This window comes from Molossus molossus, unplaced genomic scaffold (assembly GCF_014108415.1).
Source record: "Molossus molossus isolate mMolMol1 unplaced genomic scaffold, mMolMol1.p scaffold_m16_p_16, whole genome shotgun sequence".
NCBI lineage: Eukaryota > Metazoa > Chordata > Mammalia > Chiroptera > Molossidae > Molossus > Molossus molossus.
Window position 1 is genome coordinate 13,820,057 of NW_023425351.1, and position 17,554 is coordinate 13,837,610.

Below are 17,554 nucleotides of genomic sequence, written 5' to 3' on the forward strand. Positions count from 1 at the left end.
TATCTATGGACACAAAACAATATCCTGAATCTCAAATCCTTTCCTCACCAGACCTGAGCGACTCCATATAACTACTTCATGACTCAGCCTTTCTGGGCTATGGAACAGTAGGCAGTAGGAGGCAAGTGCTCTCCTCTCCTGGGTCCTTGAAGACAGCCGCGCCTTGGTGCGGCAGCTGTCTGCAGTGCCGACAACTGTTAGTGACTAAGTGACCTGGGGGAGGAAGAAAGTATTCCGTGAAAGAAAAGTTGGTCTTGGATCCCAGTAGCCAGAGTGGGCTTTGATTTCTTCCTGCTATTTTTTTTATAGAGAGCTGGATATACTTTAGCCAAAGTAAATGTAACACCTACCCCCCCCCCCAAAGAAAGATTGAGGTTTAAAAAAAAAAGAAACCAAGAAAGAACCATACATATATACCAGGGAAAGAATAATTTTTATATATGTCCTCAAAAGTAAGTCATATCTGAAAGCTTTTATTTTGTTCCCATACTATTATTTATTCAATTTGGTGAATTCTGGAGTTTTAAATCTTGGTGTTGGAGAATACTGTTATTTTGTTTGGAATATGAGCTCCTTAAAGCACTCAGACATGGAAAAAAATGCCAAAATAAACTGGACTTGTTGCAAGTCTGTTGTTTCAGAGAATCGTTTTTAAAAATGCATTCAGATTTGTATAAACGCAAAACTGGGGTAGGTGTAATTAAAACCTACCCACAACTTTCTAGAACACTTTTCTTTTTTAATCCTCACCCAAGGATATATTTTTATTGATCTGAGAGAGACACGGAAAAGAGAAAAACATAATCAGCTGCCTCCTGCACACCCCCACTGGGGATCAGTCCTGCAGCCGGGCATGTACCCTGATAAGGAATTGAACTGGTGACCACTCAGTGTATGGGACAATGCTCAATGAACTGTGCCACACTGGCCAGGGCCATCCTGTTCTTGATACCCCAATAACTTATTTGTATCAACATGTCACTTTCTCCAGCTCTGTTTTCTCATTTGTAAAACTGATATAATGATATCTGTATATGTACCTGCAAGAATAGGGTCTACAGAGATATAGAAAGAAGTATGGTTCAGACTGACAAACCTCAGAGGAGGGGGTGGCGGGGAAGGATGAGATAAACCAAAGAACGTGTATGCATGCATGTGTAACCAATGGACACAGACAACAATGCTGGGAGCGGGGTGGATTGAGAGGAGGGTGCCTAGGGGGGGAAAGGAGAAATATCTGTAACAAAAATTCATTAATAAAAAAAAGAATTTAGAAAATGTTGAGACGTAGCTATTTGAAAGATCATGTTGAGACGCGATTACCATCATTAGAGATTTGGGGGCAGTTATTTTAGAAAGGACTCACAACAGTGATTGTAATTTATCCACTGTTTTTAAAACTTGAATGATCTGAATAACATATATGCAAGGGTTTCAGGAAGTCGTCAGTGTTTTTGGTTTTCCTTGATGGCCCTCTATGATAGTCTACCCTAAATCGAAAACGAACGCCTTCTTGTGTTCAGATCGCAGAGGGAATGGCGTACATCGAGAGGAAGAACTACATCCACCGGGACCTGCGAGCAGCTAATGTCCTGGTCTCTGAGTCACTCATGTGCAAAATTGCTGATTTTGGCCTTGCTCGAATAATTGAAGATAACGAGTACACAGCAAGGGAAGGTATGTTCCCCCAACAGTCTTTAGGCATTTTGTTTTTATTTAGTTTTAATTTTTGTTTTTAATAAAGCAGTTACAATAGTCATCACTAAAAAACAAAAACAAAACAAAAAAAAACATTTGGTAAGATATTCTAAATATATCATAATTGATGTTTGTGGTTCTATTCTAATACTTGTTTGAAAAAATTACTCTCTTGATTAACTCCACATGATACTTTCATAATGTTTACCAATGCTGTCTGTCATTTTTATTTCGCGTAAGCAAAGTAAAACAAAAAGAAATTTGGGAAGGTCAAGATTCTTTGTTTCTATTATATGTTAAAACTTTTCACTCAAATAATGAAGCGCACTTTCTTCACTGTGTAGAGAAAATATTTGCAACAGTAATTTTATATTCTATATTCTGGACTTTTCATAACAAATTAAAACATGGAAATTATTGCACACACAGAAGCAAATATAATGCTACAAAAATACACTCCCTTACTTTCCCACATTTCCTATTATAAACGTGGATAAAAAATGCACAGGAAGGCATACACCTCCCACTTCCTGGCATGTCGCTCTGTGCAGGCTGTCTGGCCTTCCTGTTCCAGTCCGTGGTGCTCACCACCTGAGGATTCTGCAGTCTCCCTCACGGAAGCTGAGTGAATATTTGTGCAGTGCTTTCTTTTCTCCGACAGAGCCACGCACGTTCTTGACATTCCTAAGAGTTATTAAGCAAGGATTATTTTCCTTTTAACTACATGTCTGTTATTTCTGGAAGGCATCCACAGGACTTACAGATTGAAAACACCATTTTGATCTGTGTAGCGTCTCTTGCCTCCAGCATGGCTAAGGTGGTTCTCCTCCTATCTCAGCCCAGTGTCCTCTCGGGTGGTTTATTACTCACACTTGACCTTAATTATCCTCAACAGAAAGGCCAGTGCAGAACAAGAGTTTGAGGAAAAGCCGTTTAAAATGTAATAGTGAAAATGGAGTGAGCATTTGTAGTGTGGCAGGCACCATTCTAAGTACTTTTCATACATTATCTCATTTATCTTTACCATAACCCTGTGTGATGGTGATGATGATTCCTGCCTCATAGATGAGGAAACGGAGAGGTTCATCAGCTGCTCAGGTCCCACAGTAAGTGGCAGAGCCAGGATTGAAACCCAGGAGATCTAGCTTCAAAATGCATGAGCTAGAATTCATTACACTGGTTTTGTTGACCTTGACAAGCCCAGAGTCTCACAAAAATAACTTCTTCTGAACGAGACAGGTGGCTTAGTGCAGAGAGTTTGGATTCTAGATTTAAACAGCAATGCAATTCACCTTTCATTGGTATGTACCTGTGCCAAGCATACAGATCAACCCACTTACCCCTGACAGCAACCTGGAGAGATTCAGTTGTCTTCTCATTTTACAAATGAAGGTGCCAGGAAGGCACAAAGACAGTAAGTGATTTGCAGGGTCACACCAAGCTGGAATCAGCAGAACCTGATTCAAACCCCAGCCATGGCCACCCTGCCCCCTACCCACACTGCTGCCCCAAGGGCAGGGGGTCTAATGCTGGGACGTGCTACTGTGGGTGCATCGCACACTGTAACTGCTCTGAGAGCTTCCTTCTGTCCTTTTGTTCTTATTCTTATTTCCAATTTTGGTCTGACACCACAAAAAATTCTAATGCAAAGACATAATAAAGGCAAATATGTTAAAAAACAAACAAACAAAAAAACACGTTTTAAGTTGTTGGTGGAGACGCCTAGCCTTGTCGGGGTGTAAGGGTGACAGTCTGCCTGAACCCCTCCTTTCCTCAAGGGGACCCTGCAGGTCCTCGCGCCAGGTTTGCCTCTCATGTTGCCTGGGACTGCAGACATTTTAAGTATAGCATTTTGTATCATCTCCAATCTGTACTGTGTGTGTTACCTATTCAAAATAAATCATCATAATTTTCTTAAAAGAAGGAAATTATGAGGGTCACATGGCCATTACTTTTTTGTGTCAGCTCAGACGCCCAAGTAAGACTCCTGTGTCTTCTCCCTTAGGTGCTAAATTCCCCATCAAGTGGACGGCTCCGGAAGCAATCAACTTCGGCTGTTTCACCATCAAGTCTGACGTGTGGTCCTTCGGAATTCTCCTGTATGAAATCGTCACCTATGGGAAAATCCCCTATCCAGGTACCCTCTATTTACCTATTTCTATTCACATGGTGCATATGAGGAAAAAACCTAAGATATAAGGTATTTAAAAAAAAAAAAAAAAAAAGCCTGAATCTAAAAGCTAAGATTAAGCTCTGTGTGACAATTTGATCTTATTGTCTTTAAGTGGAAAGTGTTCTAAAATATATTTAGACACTCTCTGCCCTCTTATTTAATTGAATGCTTATTCTTTTTTTTCAGTAATTAATTCCACCATTTACTACATGCCTGCCATGTGCCCAGCACCGTCCTCGGTGCTGGGATATGAGGGTGGATTAGAGGATCAGACACGCGAGCTCTGGCTAAGCCGTGCACCTGCTGGAGAGAACACAGACGTGGAAGTGGGGACTTAGTGTGCTTTTGGGTGCATTCTGAAACAGAGCTTTGTGTAATGTATTTTAGAGTCCCTGCCTCTGTTTATCAGTGAAAGGGATCTTTCACTGACCGGATGTGAGGATGGCATCCGGTGTTTCCAGATTCCCGCCACCTGAAGCCTTTGGCACCAGGTTCTGCCAGCCCTCTGTGCTCCAGGCTCTGTGCTGCAAAGTGCTAGAGAGGGATTTCTTCCAAACCCTTCACATCCTTTTAATATTTGGCTTTTAACACAGTTGATCGATAAGGTGAACTTAAAATGAGATATTTGATGTTTAAATCATCCCCTCATTCAAAACAGTATCTGAGGGGCCGGGCAGTCCCGCGGCGCAGCAGCCTCCGCTCCCACCTCCAGAGCTGAGGCTCCGGTCGGGACAGACCCACGACAGTCCAAGAGGCAGTCTGTCAGACAGTCTGTCAGACGAAGTGCACTACGGAGAGTCGTGACATGGTTGAGGGATTAGCGGGGAGAGGAGGAGGATTGCGGGGCCATACAGTGGTCTTGCGGGGACTCCGTGCCATGACAAGAGTGAGCAAGCCTCCCGGGGCTGCGTGTCCCACAGGGGAGACAGCCGGTGCATGGGATCCTGCGCAGGAGCCCGAGGCCACGTGGTTTGGGCTTCAATGGCTGAATGATTGAATGATGCTCCTCAACCATGTGATTGTCTCCATGCTGTGGGCAAGAAACGTGGAGGTGAGAGAGGCAGACGAGGCCAAGGAACTGGGGATGGAGTGGACCGAGGGCCTCAGGCCACGGAAGAGCTTCACATTTTACTCTGCATGAGATGGAAGCCATGGAAGGCTTTTGGACGAAGTGGCGGTGTGTCTTCCTGCTTGTGATCACCCTCACTGCCCTTGGGATGAGCCCCAGACAGCCGGGAGGGGGAGCAGGGCCTCCAGGCGGTGCCTGCCCAGTGGGGATGACTCTCCCTTGAAATCCCCTTTGTGCCTACATTTTATATTCCGACTACCACTCTGCTCCAGACTCTGAAGTTAATGAATGACACTTCCGTAAAATAGGGAAATATTTTTTTATCAACCCTGATGTCTGACATTATATATCTACATCAATAATCTATATATGGCCCAGCTGGGGTGGCTCAGTGGTTGAACATCGACCCATGCACCAAGAGGTTGCCGGTTCAATTCCCGGTCAGGGCCCATGCCCAGTTTGTGGGCCAAATCCTCGGAGGAGTGCATGCAGGAGGCAGCCAGTCGATGTTCTCTCTCATCAGTGTTTCTCTCTCTCTCTTCCTCTCCCTTCCTCACTCTCTAAATGATAAGACTCACACACACAACAACCAGAAAGCATGGGCTACTCTCTTCCCCAGTTAGCTTGTCCTTTGTCAAGACTGAGGATGTGGCATACCTTCAGGAGTTCAGAACTGAAGAAGTTAGGAAATGGGAGCAGATCCAACAACCCGATTAACTTAGATCTCCAAGGACTTGTTCACAGATGGCGGAAAACTGGCCAGCCTTTGCCAGCGGTGCCCTCCGTCCCCGTCACAAACCGCCTGAGGATGTTTCCTTTGCCTGGAAGAGCGCTGGCTGTGTTGTTAACTTGTTAAAAAATGGTTTAGAAGTTACATGTCTGGCCTTACAAAATAAAAAGGGAAAAAAAATAAAGGGAGGGCGGGGAGGAAATAAGAAAGCCACGTATAAATTAAACACATGTTTGTAGAGGAAAACAAAGACGAAAAAAATGTAATATATCAAAATGTTACTATCCTTGGGCAATGAGATAATAGGCTGTATTAATTTTCTTCATAAATCTTGACGTTTGAAATATATTATAAATATGTTTTTATTAAATATTTTAATACTTGTCTAAGCAATATATGCCCATGAAAAAATCAGGTAGTGCAAAAAGGCTTCCGGAGAAAAATCGCCCCCCCGCCCTCACGCGCGCTGGCGTTCCTCACAGACCTCTACTAATACTTGCTGTTCAAAGTTCTAAATATTACGCTATTATTTCTTAAGTAAAATTTGTTTCCCTAATTTTACGTATTATTAAATAAGAATGTGGTCACATGGTTCTAAGTTCAGGAGACACAAAGAAGTACATGGTGAAAGGTATGTCTTTCACCCCTATTTCTCAACCATCACAGAACAACATTCTGGGAATATGAAAATAAATGATATAATTTTTTCAATAAAAGCTACTTATTAAAATTCTAGTAGTCAAATGCTAAATGTATGGGAGTGCAGTCATTTCTGGTTTGAGTCCTATTCGCTGAAATAGGTACTTTGAGAGGCACATCCCAAACCACGGACTTCTGTGCACATCAGAATGTAATCTAGGAAAATACTTTCATAACATGCTTTTTAAAAAATGGCTTTACACCTATTAATTATATTTTGGGCAAATCTCAAAAATCCTTAGTCTCCAATTACCATCAGTGCATTTCAAAATTTTTTTGTTGTGTTTTTAAGGTTCTAGTCCCCATGGACTCAAAGTCACGAGGAAATTGTTTTCTTCGAGCATTTTCTCGTTCTCCTTGGTGAGTGAGCAGAGTGAGCCAAGGTCGTTCATCCCAGTTGCTGCTCTGCCTGATTTTGGAGTCTGTCCTCATGAAAATTTGAGGCATCAAAGTTATTATTATGCTTCTAATTCCTCCTTATAAGGTAGAATACATTCCCAAACAAAACTTTTTCTTGAGAAACTCATGACCTAAATAAAATGAAGTAGCTAAATAGATGCAGTGATGAAACTTGCTTATGTTATGAATGCTAAAGTACAAACCCTTCACCTAGAACTTGAAACGAGCCCTGCCACTAAGGCCACCTTCGGAAGTGGCGGACGATGGCTTCTGAATCCGCCTTCTGTCTAGGATTTCACCCCTTCTGTGGGAGAGCTCAGGGTCTCTCGTTGCCCCAGAAACGTCATGCGCTTTTGATGGAGCACTTTGTCATGTTTGTGTTATGTTGGGAACTTGTTTTGTCCCTTCTGTTTGGAAACTTACAGCATAAATCCTGGGAAATTTTCATATATTGCGTCTTTGACAATTCTGTCCTCTCCACTTTCTGTTCTTTTCCTGAATTGCGTGTTGATAAGATGGTAGACCTCTTGGAGTGATTCTCTGAGTCTCGTGTCTGCTCTTCTGTCCCTGTCATTCTGTCCTGCCCTGTTATCCTCAGGCTAACCTTCTCCCTTCCTCTGATGAGATATCTCATGGGAACGAGGGCTCTCTGGACCACCAGGCTTACTTGTCAGCACCCTCACAGGTCAGTATCTGCAGAACTTTTCTCTGGGACCATTCAGTTCCTTCAGAAGCAATCTTCCAGGCCCTGCCTATGGGGTATGATCCTGCCTGTCAGCATTCAGGAGGCTCCCTGGGGAGCAGGCAGTAGTGTCTTTTTTTTTTTTTTTTGTATTTATTTATTATGGTAAAATATTATACATGGAATAAAATTTACCATCTTAACCATTTTTAAGTATACAGCTTTGTGGCATTAAGTACATTTCCACTGTTGTGCAACCATCACTACCATCCATCTCCAGAACTATTTTATCTTCCCGAACTGGAACTCTGTACCCATTAAATACTAACTCTCCGTTCCCACAACCCCTCAGTCCCTGGTAGCCTGTATTTTACTTTCTGTCTCTGTGAATTGGCCTATTCTACGTACCTGCCATAAGTGGACTCATACTGTATTAGTCCTTTGGTGTCTGGCTTACGTCACTCAGCATAATGTCCTCAAGTTTCATCCATGTTGTGACGTGTCAAAGTCTCTCTTTTTCATGTTCAGCCTTTCTCCTCGCTCGCGTCTTTTGTCCCACACCTCACCCCACCTCCACCGGGCCTGGCGTTCCTTCAGTTTCTCCTGCGCTAACCTGGGGCACCTGCCAGGCGGGCTGCAGGTACAGTCCGGTCCGTAGCCGCCCACCTCACCTTTGCCTGTGTGGGAGCTGTGTGCAGCCTCCCAGGTGTGGGTGGTGGGATGGCGCATCTTGCCTGTCCCTTTCTTGCAGGCACTGTAGTTTCACGTTCCTCCTCTTGGCTCAGATCACTTCTGCCTCTGGCTGACAGGTGTCTCTTGGTTTCATCAAAGATAGACTTTAAGTTTCTATTTCTTGTTATTTTGTGGGGGGAGAATAAAGAGGAAAAAAGGAGATGAGCCCACTGGTCCTCACTGTAATAATATTTATATGTGAGTTTTCTAAAGAAAGCAGATGGGATCTTTGTGGTCGAGGTTTTGTTTTTGCTTTGCTCTTATAAAGAGAAAGGAGGTTTGAAAATGACAAAGTTTTGGGAAGTGTGTCTTTTCCGCTGTTTCCTCCCAGCCCTGTGTGGCCCTCGGAGTCAGAGCAAGACACCCACCGTGCCGCGAGTGCCCGGCCACAGCAGTGCAGGCGAAACGGGGCCGCCCTTTTGGAAGTACCGTTGGGTGGGAGACTGTGGTCCCACCATAGCTGGTACCTCCTCCCTCTCACACACGTCCAGGGCCCTTTGTCTTTAGAGATGTCATGGTGCTGGGCCGGTGTGGCTCAGTGGCTGAACATCGACCCTGCACCAAGGGGTCACCAGTTCAATTCCTGGTCAGGACACATGCCCGATCCCCAGTGGGGGGCATGCAGGACGCAGCCAGTCAATGTTCTCTCATCGATGTTTCTATCTCTATCTCCCTTCCTCTCTCTCTAATATCAATAAAGAAAAAATATTTTAAAAAATAGTAAGAAAATAAAGATGTCATGGTTCCTGGAGCTGCTGGGCCCCCATCTCCTGTTGCTTTCTGTTCCTTTCTGACCTCTGCTGTGCTGCATTTTTCTCCTTCCTGTGCTCCTTCCCCAACTCGTAGTCTTTGCTAATTCCTACCTGCTCCACATGTCCCTTCCTGCTCCCACCCACTTTCCTCTCGGGAGCCATCCTCCCCGCTGGGCTGCGTGCCAGCTCCTGACCCATCGTAGGTGCCCAGTGAGCGCTGGCTGGAAGAATGAAGGTGGCATACGGAAGTGCCTGCCTTTACGGTCACCAGCCAGTGGGTGTTTGCTGTCTTTGACCTAACAACAGAGCAGTTATCAAGTAGCAGCTTTTTTTAACCCTCAATGGAAGATACTTTTCCATTTATCTTCAGATAGAATGGGAGGGAGGAAGGGAGGGAGGCAGGGAGGCAGGGAGGGGAAGAGAGAGAAAGACAGAAACATTGCCATGAGAGAGACACATCGATTGGCTGCCTCCTGCACGAACCTGACCAGGGCTGGGACCGAATCAGCTTTAATCTTAGGGTCTGGTTGAGGTCGCCTTCCCACTCTCTTTCTTTCTTCAGAAAACTGTCCTTCAATAGCTTCATTTTGTTGTTTGGTTTACTTGTACATAAACAGGTAAACTCCAGAGTTCCTTCTTTTTATTCCTCTTATCAAGTCCAATTCCCCAGGCAGGATGGAGCATGCCTGGATTTTTCCTGCATCATTGAGAGAGTTCTTCAGCATTAGGAGAACATACAAGAACAAGGGAGGGAAGTCTGCCGTGGAGTCAGGGGTCCCCAATTCTGTGGGCACAGTCTGACCTTCTGTGCCATTGGGGATTCTCCAGGAAAGAATAAAAGATATTCTTTTCCTTTTAATTAATTAATTAATTTTTGTTACAGATGTTTCTCCTTTTCCCCCCATTGATCCCCCCTCCCCCTCCCTCCCTGCCTGTCCCCAGCTTTGTTGTCCATGTCCACTGTTCAAGCATACAAGCATATAAGTTCTGTGGTTTATCTCTCCCCCTACCCCCTCTTCTGGGGATTGTCATTCTGTACCCCACTTCCACGTCTCTGGGACTACCCCATTGCTCAGACTGTTATGTTCATTATATTCCACAAATAAGTGAGATCATATGATACTTGTCTTTCTGTTTGGCTTGTTTCACTTAGAATGATACTCTCCAGTTCCCTCCATGTCGTCTCAAAGGATAAGAGATCATGAAAGATATTCTTAACCAATTTCACAGGTCCAGCTGCTGTTTCTTTCTTTCTTTTTTTTTTATCCTCACCCGAGAACATTTTTGCATTTATCTTCAGATAGAGCGGGAAGAAGAGAGAGAGAAAAACATCAATGTGAGAGAGACACATCAACTGGTTGCCACCCACACAACCCCAACTGAGGCTGGGGACAAACTGCAACTGAGGTACGTGCCCTTAGTGGGAACCAAACCCAGGGCTCTCTGGTCCGCGGGCCGATGCTCTAACCACTGAGAAAACTGGCCAGGGCCCGGCTGCTGTTTCCATCATCCTGCATCGTAGTTCTCCAGGGTCCCCGACTGACCCAACCCCATGTACAAATCAACAGAGCAATTTCTTTTTTTTTTTATCCTCACCCGAGGAGATTTTTGCATTTATCTTCAGATGAGGGGGGGGGGGCATCTATGTGAGAGAGACACACGAAGTGGTTGTGACCCCAACCCAGGCCGGGGACATGCTGCAACCGAGGTACATGCCCTTAGCGGGAACCAAACCTGGGGCTCTCTGGTCTGCAGGCTAACGCTCTAACCACTGAGCCAAACCAGCCAGGGCAGAGAAATTTCTTCTGAAAGTTATTCACGTGAGCTTGGTTAGTTTCAAGAGTCAAGGCTATGCCAAAGCCACAAAATTTATGGGGACCAGAACCCCAAATAAAGAAAGTGATGCAAAGCAGCCCTTGGCTTCAAGCCATGGGAATCAAATGAAGTCTTCCAGTTGGAACATTCCAGTTACACAAATATCTGAAGATGGTATCTCAGAAATTGACATGAGAAAAAAATAATTCACTATCTAAACAACTTTCAAGAGATCTTAACAGTTATAAAGGTTGCCCAGATCTTTCCATTTCAAACCCAAGGGTGCTTCCGAGACAGAAATTATCATTTCTTCTTTCAGGGGTTTAAATCCAGGCAGGATCTTTAGTCACTGTGTCCTTTCGAGGAGAAAGGTTAGTTAACAGCAGAGTTCAAAGGTCACTAATATGATCCATGGTAAGCACTCTCCAGAATCCCACTGCATATATAAAACAAAAGTTTCAGAAACCACACTGACTTCTATATGTTACACCATCTTCTGATCATTTTTTATTCTGTTAAGTTTTTTAAATACTTGTAACTTCCTAAAAAATGAATTTGTTGATCCCAAATGAGTGGTGACCCATAATTTGAAAAACACTGCTTAGAGAGTAAATGCAAAAGAAGGTTCTGTTCCAAATCTAATAACAGAGTCTTTCCAGTGACCACCAGAGGAAGATGCAGGGCTCTGGAAGAGCCTGCTGTGATGAAGGGAGCTCCCCGTGTGCCAGAGAGTGTGCACGCTCTGCTGGAATACCGCTCCTCTCGGGAGAGCTCACAGCTCTGCGGAATGAGGAACACACAGAACAGGCAGAACAGGCAGACGTGGGGAGGGGCTGCCAAAGCTGCTGCGTTAGCTCGTTTCAATGTCCCGCTTTAATAATGGAGGAAAATGTCATTAAAATGATCTCTTTTTTTTTTTTTTTTCCTTAAAACTGTTTTTAGTAACAAAAATTGGAAGTTCAGCTTCTGAACTACCGTGAGACATTTGACCGTATTAAAACCCACCCTCCGTTATCGATCCTCCCACAGAGCTCAGTAGAGATAATGAACACCCGGTTCCCTCCCGCGGTACTGAGAACACACAGTCCAGAGTCTGTGTGAGCTTTGGCTGCTGAAGACAGACAGTTCAGTGGCTGGGACATAATCCGTGGGCTTAGCTGATTTAAGGTCCTGACTTCTCTAAGTAAACTTACAATGAAAAGCTGATTTTTAAAAATGTTGGTATGTATGTGCATATGGTTTTTATGATGTATTACAGGTAGAGGCTGAAAAGAATACTACAAAAGAAATTAAAAGTGAGGGTTAGGACTTGAGTAATTCATTCAAAAGGTCAGTTGAGTCCAATATCCTTTTGTCACAAAAGAGAACTTGCTTTGTCTTCTTCTTATACATTTGCCTGTTTCCCCTTTGGCAAATCGGATGCTGTCTTGATCCCCTATGTACTAAAATTGATATTATTTAGTTGCTTCCAGAAATTTTCTCAGCCTTCATATCAGTGTCTTCGGGTGTCCATAATAAAGCCACAGACTGAGGGGCTCGAACAACAGAAATTACTTTCTTACAGTTTTGGGGGCCAGAAGCCTGGAATCCAGGTGTCGGCAGGCAGGTCTCCTGGGGCTTTACCTTGGCCCACAGATGGCCACCTTCACACTGTCTTCACCACACATTCCCAGTGTCTCTGAGTGCTGATCTCTTCTCGTCAGGACACCAGTCAGATTGGGCCGGGCCCACTCTAAAGGCCTCGATTTAATTTGATGATGTCTTTAAAGGCCTCATCTCTAGCCCTGGCCAGTTTGGCTCAGTAGTAGAGCATCAGCCCACAGACCAGTGAGTCGCGGGGTCACTTCTGGTCAAGGGCGCGTGTCTTGGTCGAGGTTGAGGTTATTCTCCGGCCCTGGTCGGGGTGCTCCGGGAGGCAACCAGCCAATGTGTCCCTTTCAAGTCGATGTTTCTCTCTCTCCCGCTTCCTCCCTCTATCTCCCTCCCACTCTATTTGCAGATAAACAAGATAAAATATCCTCGGATGAGGATTAAAAATAATGATAATGATAAGAATAAATAAAGGCCTTATCTCTAAATACAGTCACATTCGGAGGTATTGTGGGCTAGGATCTCAACATGCGAATTCACAGGGAGCGTGATTCAGCCCTTAGCCTCCAGAACCTTCCTCGGCATGGATGCAGGATATGGGTCGCACGACCACTGCAGTGCTTCCTCCTGGGTCAGGTTTCTAAATGGTCTGACTTTTTCTTTTTTGCTTCAGGGAGAACTAATGCCGATGTGATGACCGCGCTGTCCCAGGGCTACAGGATGCCCCGCATGGAGAACTGCCCAGATGAGCTCTATGACATCATGAAAATGTGCTGGAAAGAAAAGGCAGAAGAGAGGCCAACCTTTGATTACTTGCAGAGCGTCCTGGATGATTTCTACACTGCCACGGAGGGCCAGTACCAGCAGCAGCCGTAGCGCGCAGGAAGACCTGGAGCCACCGGCCGGACGGCTCACTGGTTGCACTGGTTTCCATGTGCTACGATCACCTGCCATCCCTGCTTCCTGACATGAGGCTAAATGACTCAGGAAGAAACACTCTCCACGTGGAAAAGTATCCTTGTCTCGCAGGCTCATGCCCATGGCTCTGCTCCTTGGATGACTCCCGGATGGCCATCTTACTTTGCTAGAACAGGGGCTGAATACAGCCCTCTGAGAAGAAAGTGCCTCTTCTACCCAAAGGCATCCACTTTGGCCTCTTGTTTACAATCGGATGTGCAATTCAAAGGTTCAGAGCCCATTTCCATAAGTCCCTAATAGTAGCGGAACTAAACTCATTTATAAAAGTAAAATAACCAGATGCCTATCGTGGCATGTCTTTTCTCTATGCTTTGGTGTATTTGTTTAAAAAGTACTAATCCAACGAGTTAGATTTTGCAGGTAAAGTCAGAAGCTTAAAAATGTCTTTCCCAGATCTCAGTGATTACCCCTCCCCCTAAAATCTGAGACTGGTAAACATTTCCGTCTGTGGAGCCCAGAACCCCCAGGTATGAGCAGCCACGCTTTTCTGATCTCTTTCCTGTAGAAGGTGTCACCTGTGAGCCGTGCAAAGCTGCTGTGTTAAATGACGTGGCCCTCACCGACTGCTGGCCTTGCCCAGACCTCCCAGGGCTACCTTAAGGACTATTTTTCAACGGTCCGGCTTTTCCATTCCACAACTTCTTATATACAGACTTTTTGTTGACAATGTAATTTGGAAGAACAATAAGATTCTAATCTCTGCAGAACCTTATAGAGCCTTATAAAACATATGCATTTTCTTTCTTGCTTCAAATGATTTGAACATTATTTTAATGATCAAATATTAATTTTAGTTGTACTCAAAGTAAAAAACGCCTTATTTGGAGGTTACGCTGTGATTCAGCAATCTTCAAAATGGTGTAAGATGTGTGTGAGCCATATTTATACAAAATATGAGAGGAAATAAGTAGCTGAGAGGGCTCTGAGCCATTGTAGCAAGGAATGCAGGAGGTTTTGTTTACTAAATTTTTCTTACTACTGTAAACTTTGACTGGAAAATGCTATATCATGTTTCACTCATGCTATCATGTATATACCTAATATTTCTATTTTTTGATTTTATTTTAATACACCTGACCCAATAACATCTCAAGCTTTTTACTTCTGTCGAAGATTTTCAACGACTGTCAACATAAAAATGAGTACCAGTTGGGGGAGGGGGAGCTGAGAGTGATTCCACATGGTTACCTGGTTTAAAAGACGTGTGTACGTTCTACCTCCATCCTGTGAGCGTTTTCAGAGCGGAGAACTGACATGGGTGTCCGAACATCCTTGTATGGGGCCAAATAGGATTTGTTTTCAGACAGGCTTAGCAGGCACCGTTAAAATCTCACCTTGTAAGTGCTGGCTAGGCATTGGGTGCCTACGGGAAGAGACAAAATATTCTACTTTTCCTTAAATTTTATCTTCTTTTTGTGTGATTCTTTAAATGTCCTTTCTAAAATATTCCAAAAGTCTTGATGTGCAAGAGCCATATTCACAAAGATAGACTATCATCATAGAACGTCTAGTCAGCCACAGCTAGTCACTTGATTGACTGTGGTAAGTTTCCTACGTACACCCATCTGTTCACATTTGCTTTCAGAATTCCACATGTGGCCCAACATATTACTGGAGAGAAGGTGTAAAGAATTCCAAAAGCAAAAAGAAGTCTCTAGAATTACTAAATGTGTCCTCACCTGGTTTTTCTTCTATCAATTTTGCTTCCTTTTTGAAATTTTACATTCAACTTCTCCTCTAAGTCAAGCGTGTGGTCCTTTCCTCCACGTGTGTCCCGCAGCTCAGGCCACGCCACCCACTTTCGGCATGTGCTCCAGCGACACGGTGCTCAGTGCCCAGCACGCACCGCCTCCTCCTTTGGTGGTAGGATTCCGCCCTCCTCGTGGCTGACAGGCAAAATGAAGGGCTGAGTCAGTTTTTGTATAATCTCAGGGTTTCCAGAGGTATGCAGAGTGGTTTCCATCATCACATCTCAGGTCATTACTGAGAACCTGAGGACTGGAATGCCCACTCCCGGGACCCCGACTCAACTGTTCTGCCGCGAGGGGTATACATCTCCACACTTAAAAGGCGTCTCCAGTGAATGTTTTCTCAGGCTGAGAGCCCCTCCTCTGCTTTGACCCCTTTTGCAACGTTGTCTTCTGAAAAGAAGACCAGCCTTCTCTTTCTTCCAATGGTTTGGTTTCCCAAGGGAGGCATAGAGGAGAAAGAGAAAGTGTCTTGCCATTTTCCTTTCTTTAGGCTCACTGAACCTAAAATAAAACTTGGAGGCTTAACACTGGTGTCTCTAGTAGAAAGGCACAGCGTAGCCCCTCCTAGCATGCCTTCCTGGATTCTGCCAGAGTCCACGAGAGGAGCATGCCCTGACCAGGAATCGAACCGGTGACCTCTTAGTGCATGGGATGACGCCCAACCAACTGAGTCACACAGGCCAGGGCTAGCCTACATTTTGACTATGAAGTTTTTAGATTAAGGGAAAATGATCCTTGCCATTCTTCCTGATGGAAATGGTAATTAGAAATACACAGAGACACACCCACCATTTTCCTGGGGCTCCCGTTGAGTTTTGGCACTTTGTAAAATCACCTCTCACTCAGGATCGTCCTGGAAGGTGTGGCAGGTACTATCACTGGTCCACAGCTGAAAAATTAGGTGCCTGGGCCACAGAAGGAATACATTTGTTTCATATTATTTCCTTGTAAAGTGAAGCAAGTGAAATACCTCTCCGGTGGTATCTCTCTGACTTCGCTGGGTATTCTAAGGGCGAGGAATTCCTTATAAGATGCTGCACTGGAGCCCACATAGAAGTGAGGGAAAATTTCTTGTAGGTAATTTTATTTTTAGACAAAAAGTCATGCAAGAATTCAACTCATCATTCACACTTTTAAAAAGCACAATTTATATAGAATATGCTTTTGAATAAAATGCTTTGATAACATTTATGCTCCATTTCATAATGTGAAGATGTATTAAACTGATTAAATTTTATCCCAGAAAGTTCTAATCTGATAGATGTGCAGGAAGAAAGCCTTCCAATTAAATGTTTTGTGTTCTTATGAATCTAAATACATCAGAAAGGAGTGAGTGCCAAAAATTTCACAAGATTCCCAAGGTGGCCACCATGTAACACTGGGTACATCCCTTGTGGAAATAATAGGGGCAGTCTTGGTGGCCTTCATCTCTAGGTCCTTGGAAAGCTATTGGGAATCATCTGGATTAACCAATGTGCAATGTTAACACAGAAATTCTAGAATCAAGGGTGGATGCTTATCACAGAGCAAGAAAACAATCTGTGAATTTTTAAAAATTTTATTTTACACTTATACTGAGCATGGACCACTTAATCCCTGATTCGTTACCCTTAGCGTCGGAAGTATTTTTTATTTCAGGTTTGTTTTTTGTATTGTTATTATTATTTTACCTAAAAGATTAATACAAGGAACATATTGAATATTTGGTAGTAATGCCTCAGTGAACACTGGAAAAAATAACCTTTAGTCAAATAAAACATTCCTGCAGAAAAATGCCTGAACTTGTACTAAGTGGGATGAATATAGCCCATAAATTGCTTTAGGTCAGATTTTACCTCCAAATGAGTTCTAAAATGGTTTTCAGGGTGTTTTGGACTTTGGAATTGGGGATAAGAGGACAGACCTGGACCTAGAGAGCTTGAGGAACGTCCAAGAACTTTTAGTGTCAGTGGTGTATATGATTCAAATGGAGGTCATTGGGAGTGTGGTTGCCCAAAACCCATTTAATGCAGGCATGTTCCAAGATGCAAAATAGTTATGTGTCTCTTTAAAACATAGTCATTAATATAATCTGATCACGTGCACCTCAGAGAGGTCTGATACTTAGCAGTTCACGTTGGGGAACATAGTGGTTTCAGTTGTCCATGAGAGCTGCCAGTGTGCTGTGGTCGTAAACATAGTCAAGGCAGAAGTAGGCTACGTTCAGAGCTCAGAAAAGGCCACAAATGAAAAAGATGCTCTTTCATAACATGAAGGTCAGACCACTTGGGAGCACTACATTCAATTCGGAACGCCTGACGGCAGATTCTCAAGTCTCAGCTACCCTGGAAAAGTCCCTTGGATGTGGGCGATGGGGTGTGCATGAAAGAATCGGGAGCATGTCAGACGAGGACGTCTTTAGGCAGCTCCCGGGAGCCACAGGGCAGATGTTTTGCTGAGAGAGATCAATGAAATCATCTTTAAAAATTTGCTCTGTCAGAGATTTA

At 44.0% G+C, this 17,554-nt stretch overlaps 1 protein-coding gene across 4 annotated transcripts in view; it reads left to right on the top strand.

Moving 5' to 3' along the window:
- Window positions 1-17,290, top strand: part of LYN (LYN proto-oncogene, Src family tyrosine kinase) — a 125,479-nt gene extending 108,189 nt beyond the window's left edge. For all 4 annotated transcript variants that reach the window (XM_036263653.1, XM_036263656.1, XM_036263654.1 and 1 more), the window contains exons 11-13: window positions 1,524-1,677; window positions 3,704-3,835; window positions 13,013-17,290. In XM_036263653.1, the coding sequence (XP_036119546.1) occupies window positions 1,524-1,677; window positions 3,704-3,835; window positions 13,013-13,215 (489 nt within the window). In that variant the 3' untranslated portion in view covers window positions 13,216-17,290. The remainder of the gene's footprint in view (window positions 1-1,523; window positions 1,678-3,703; window positions 3,836-13,012) is intronic.
- The last annotated feature ends 264 nt before the right edge of the window (window positions 17,291-17,554 follow it).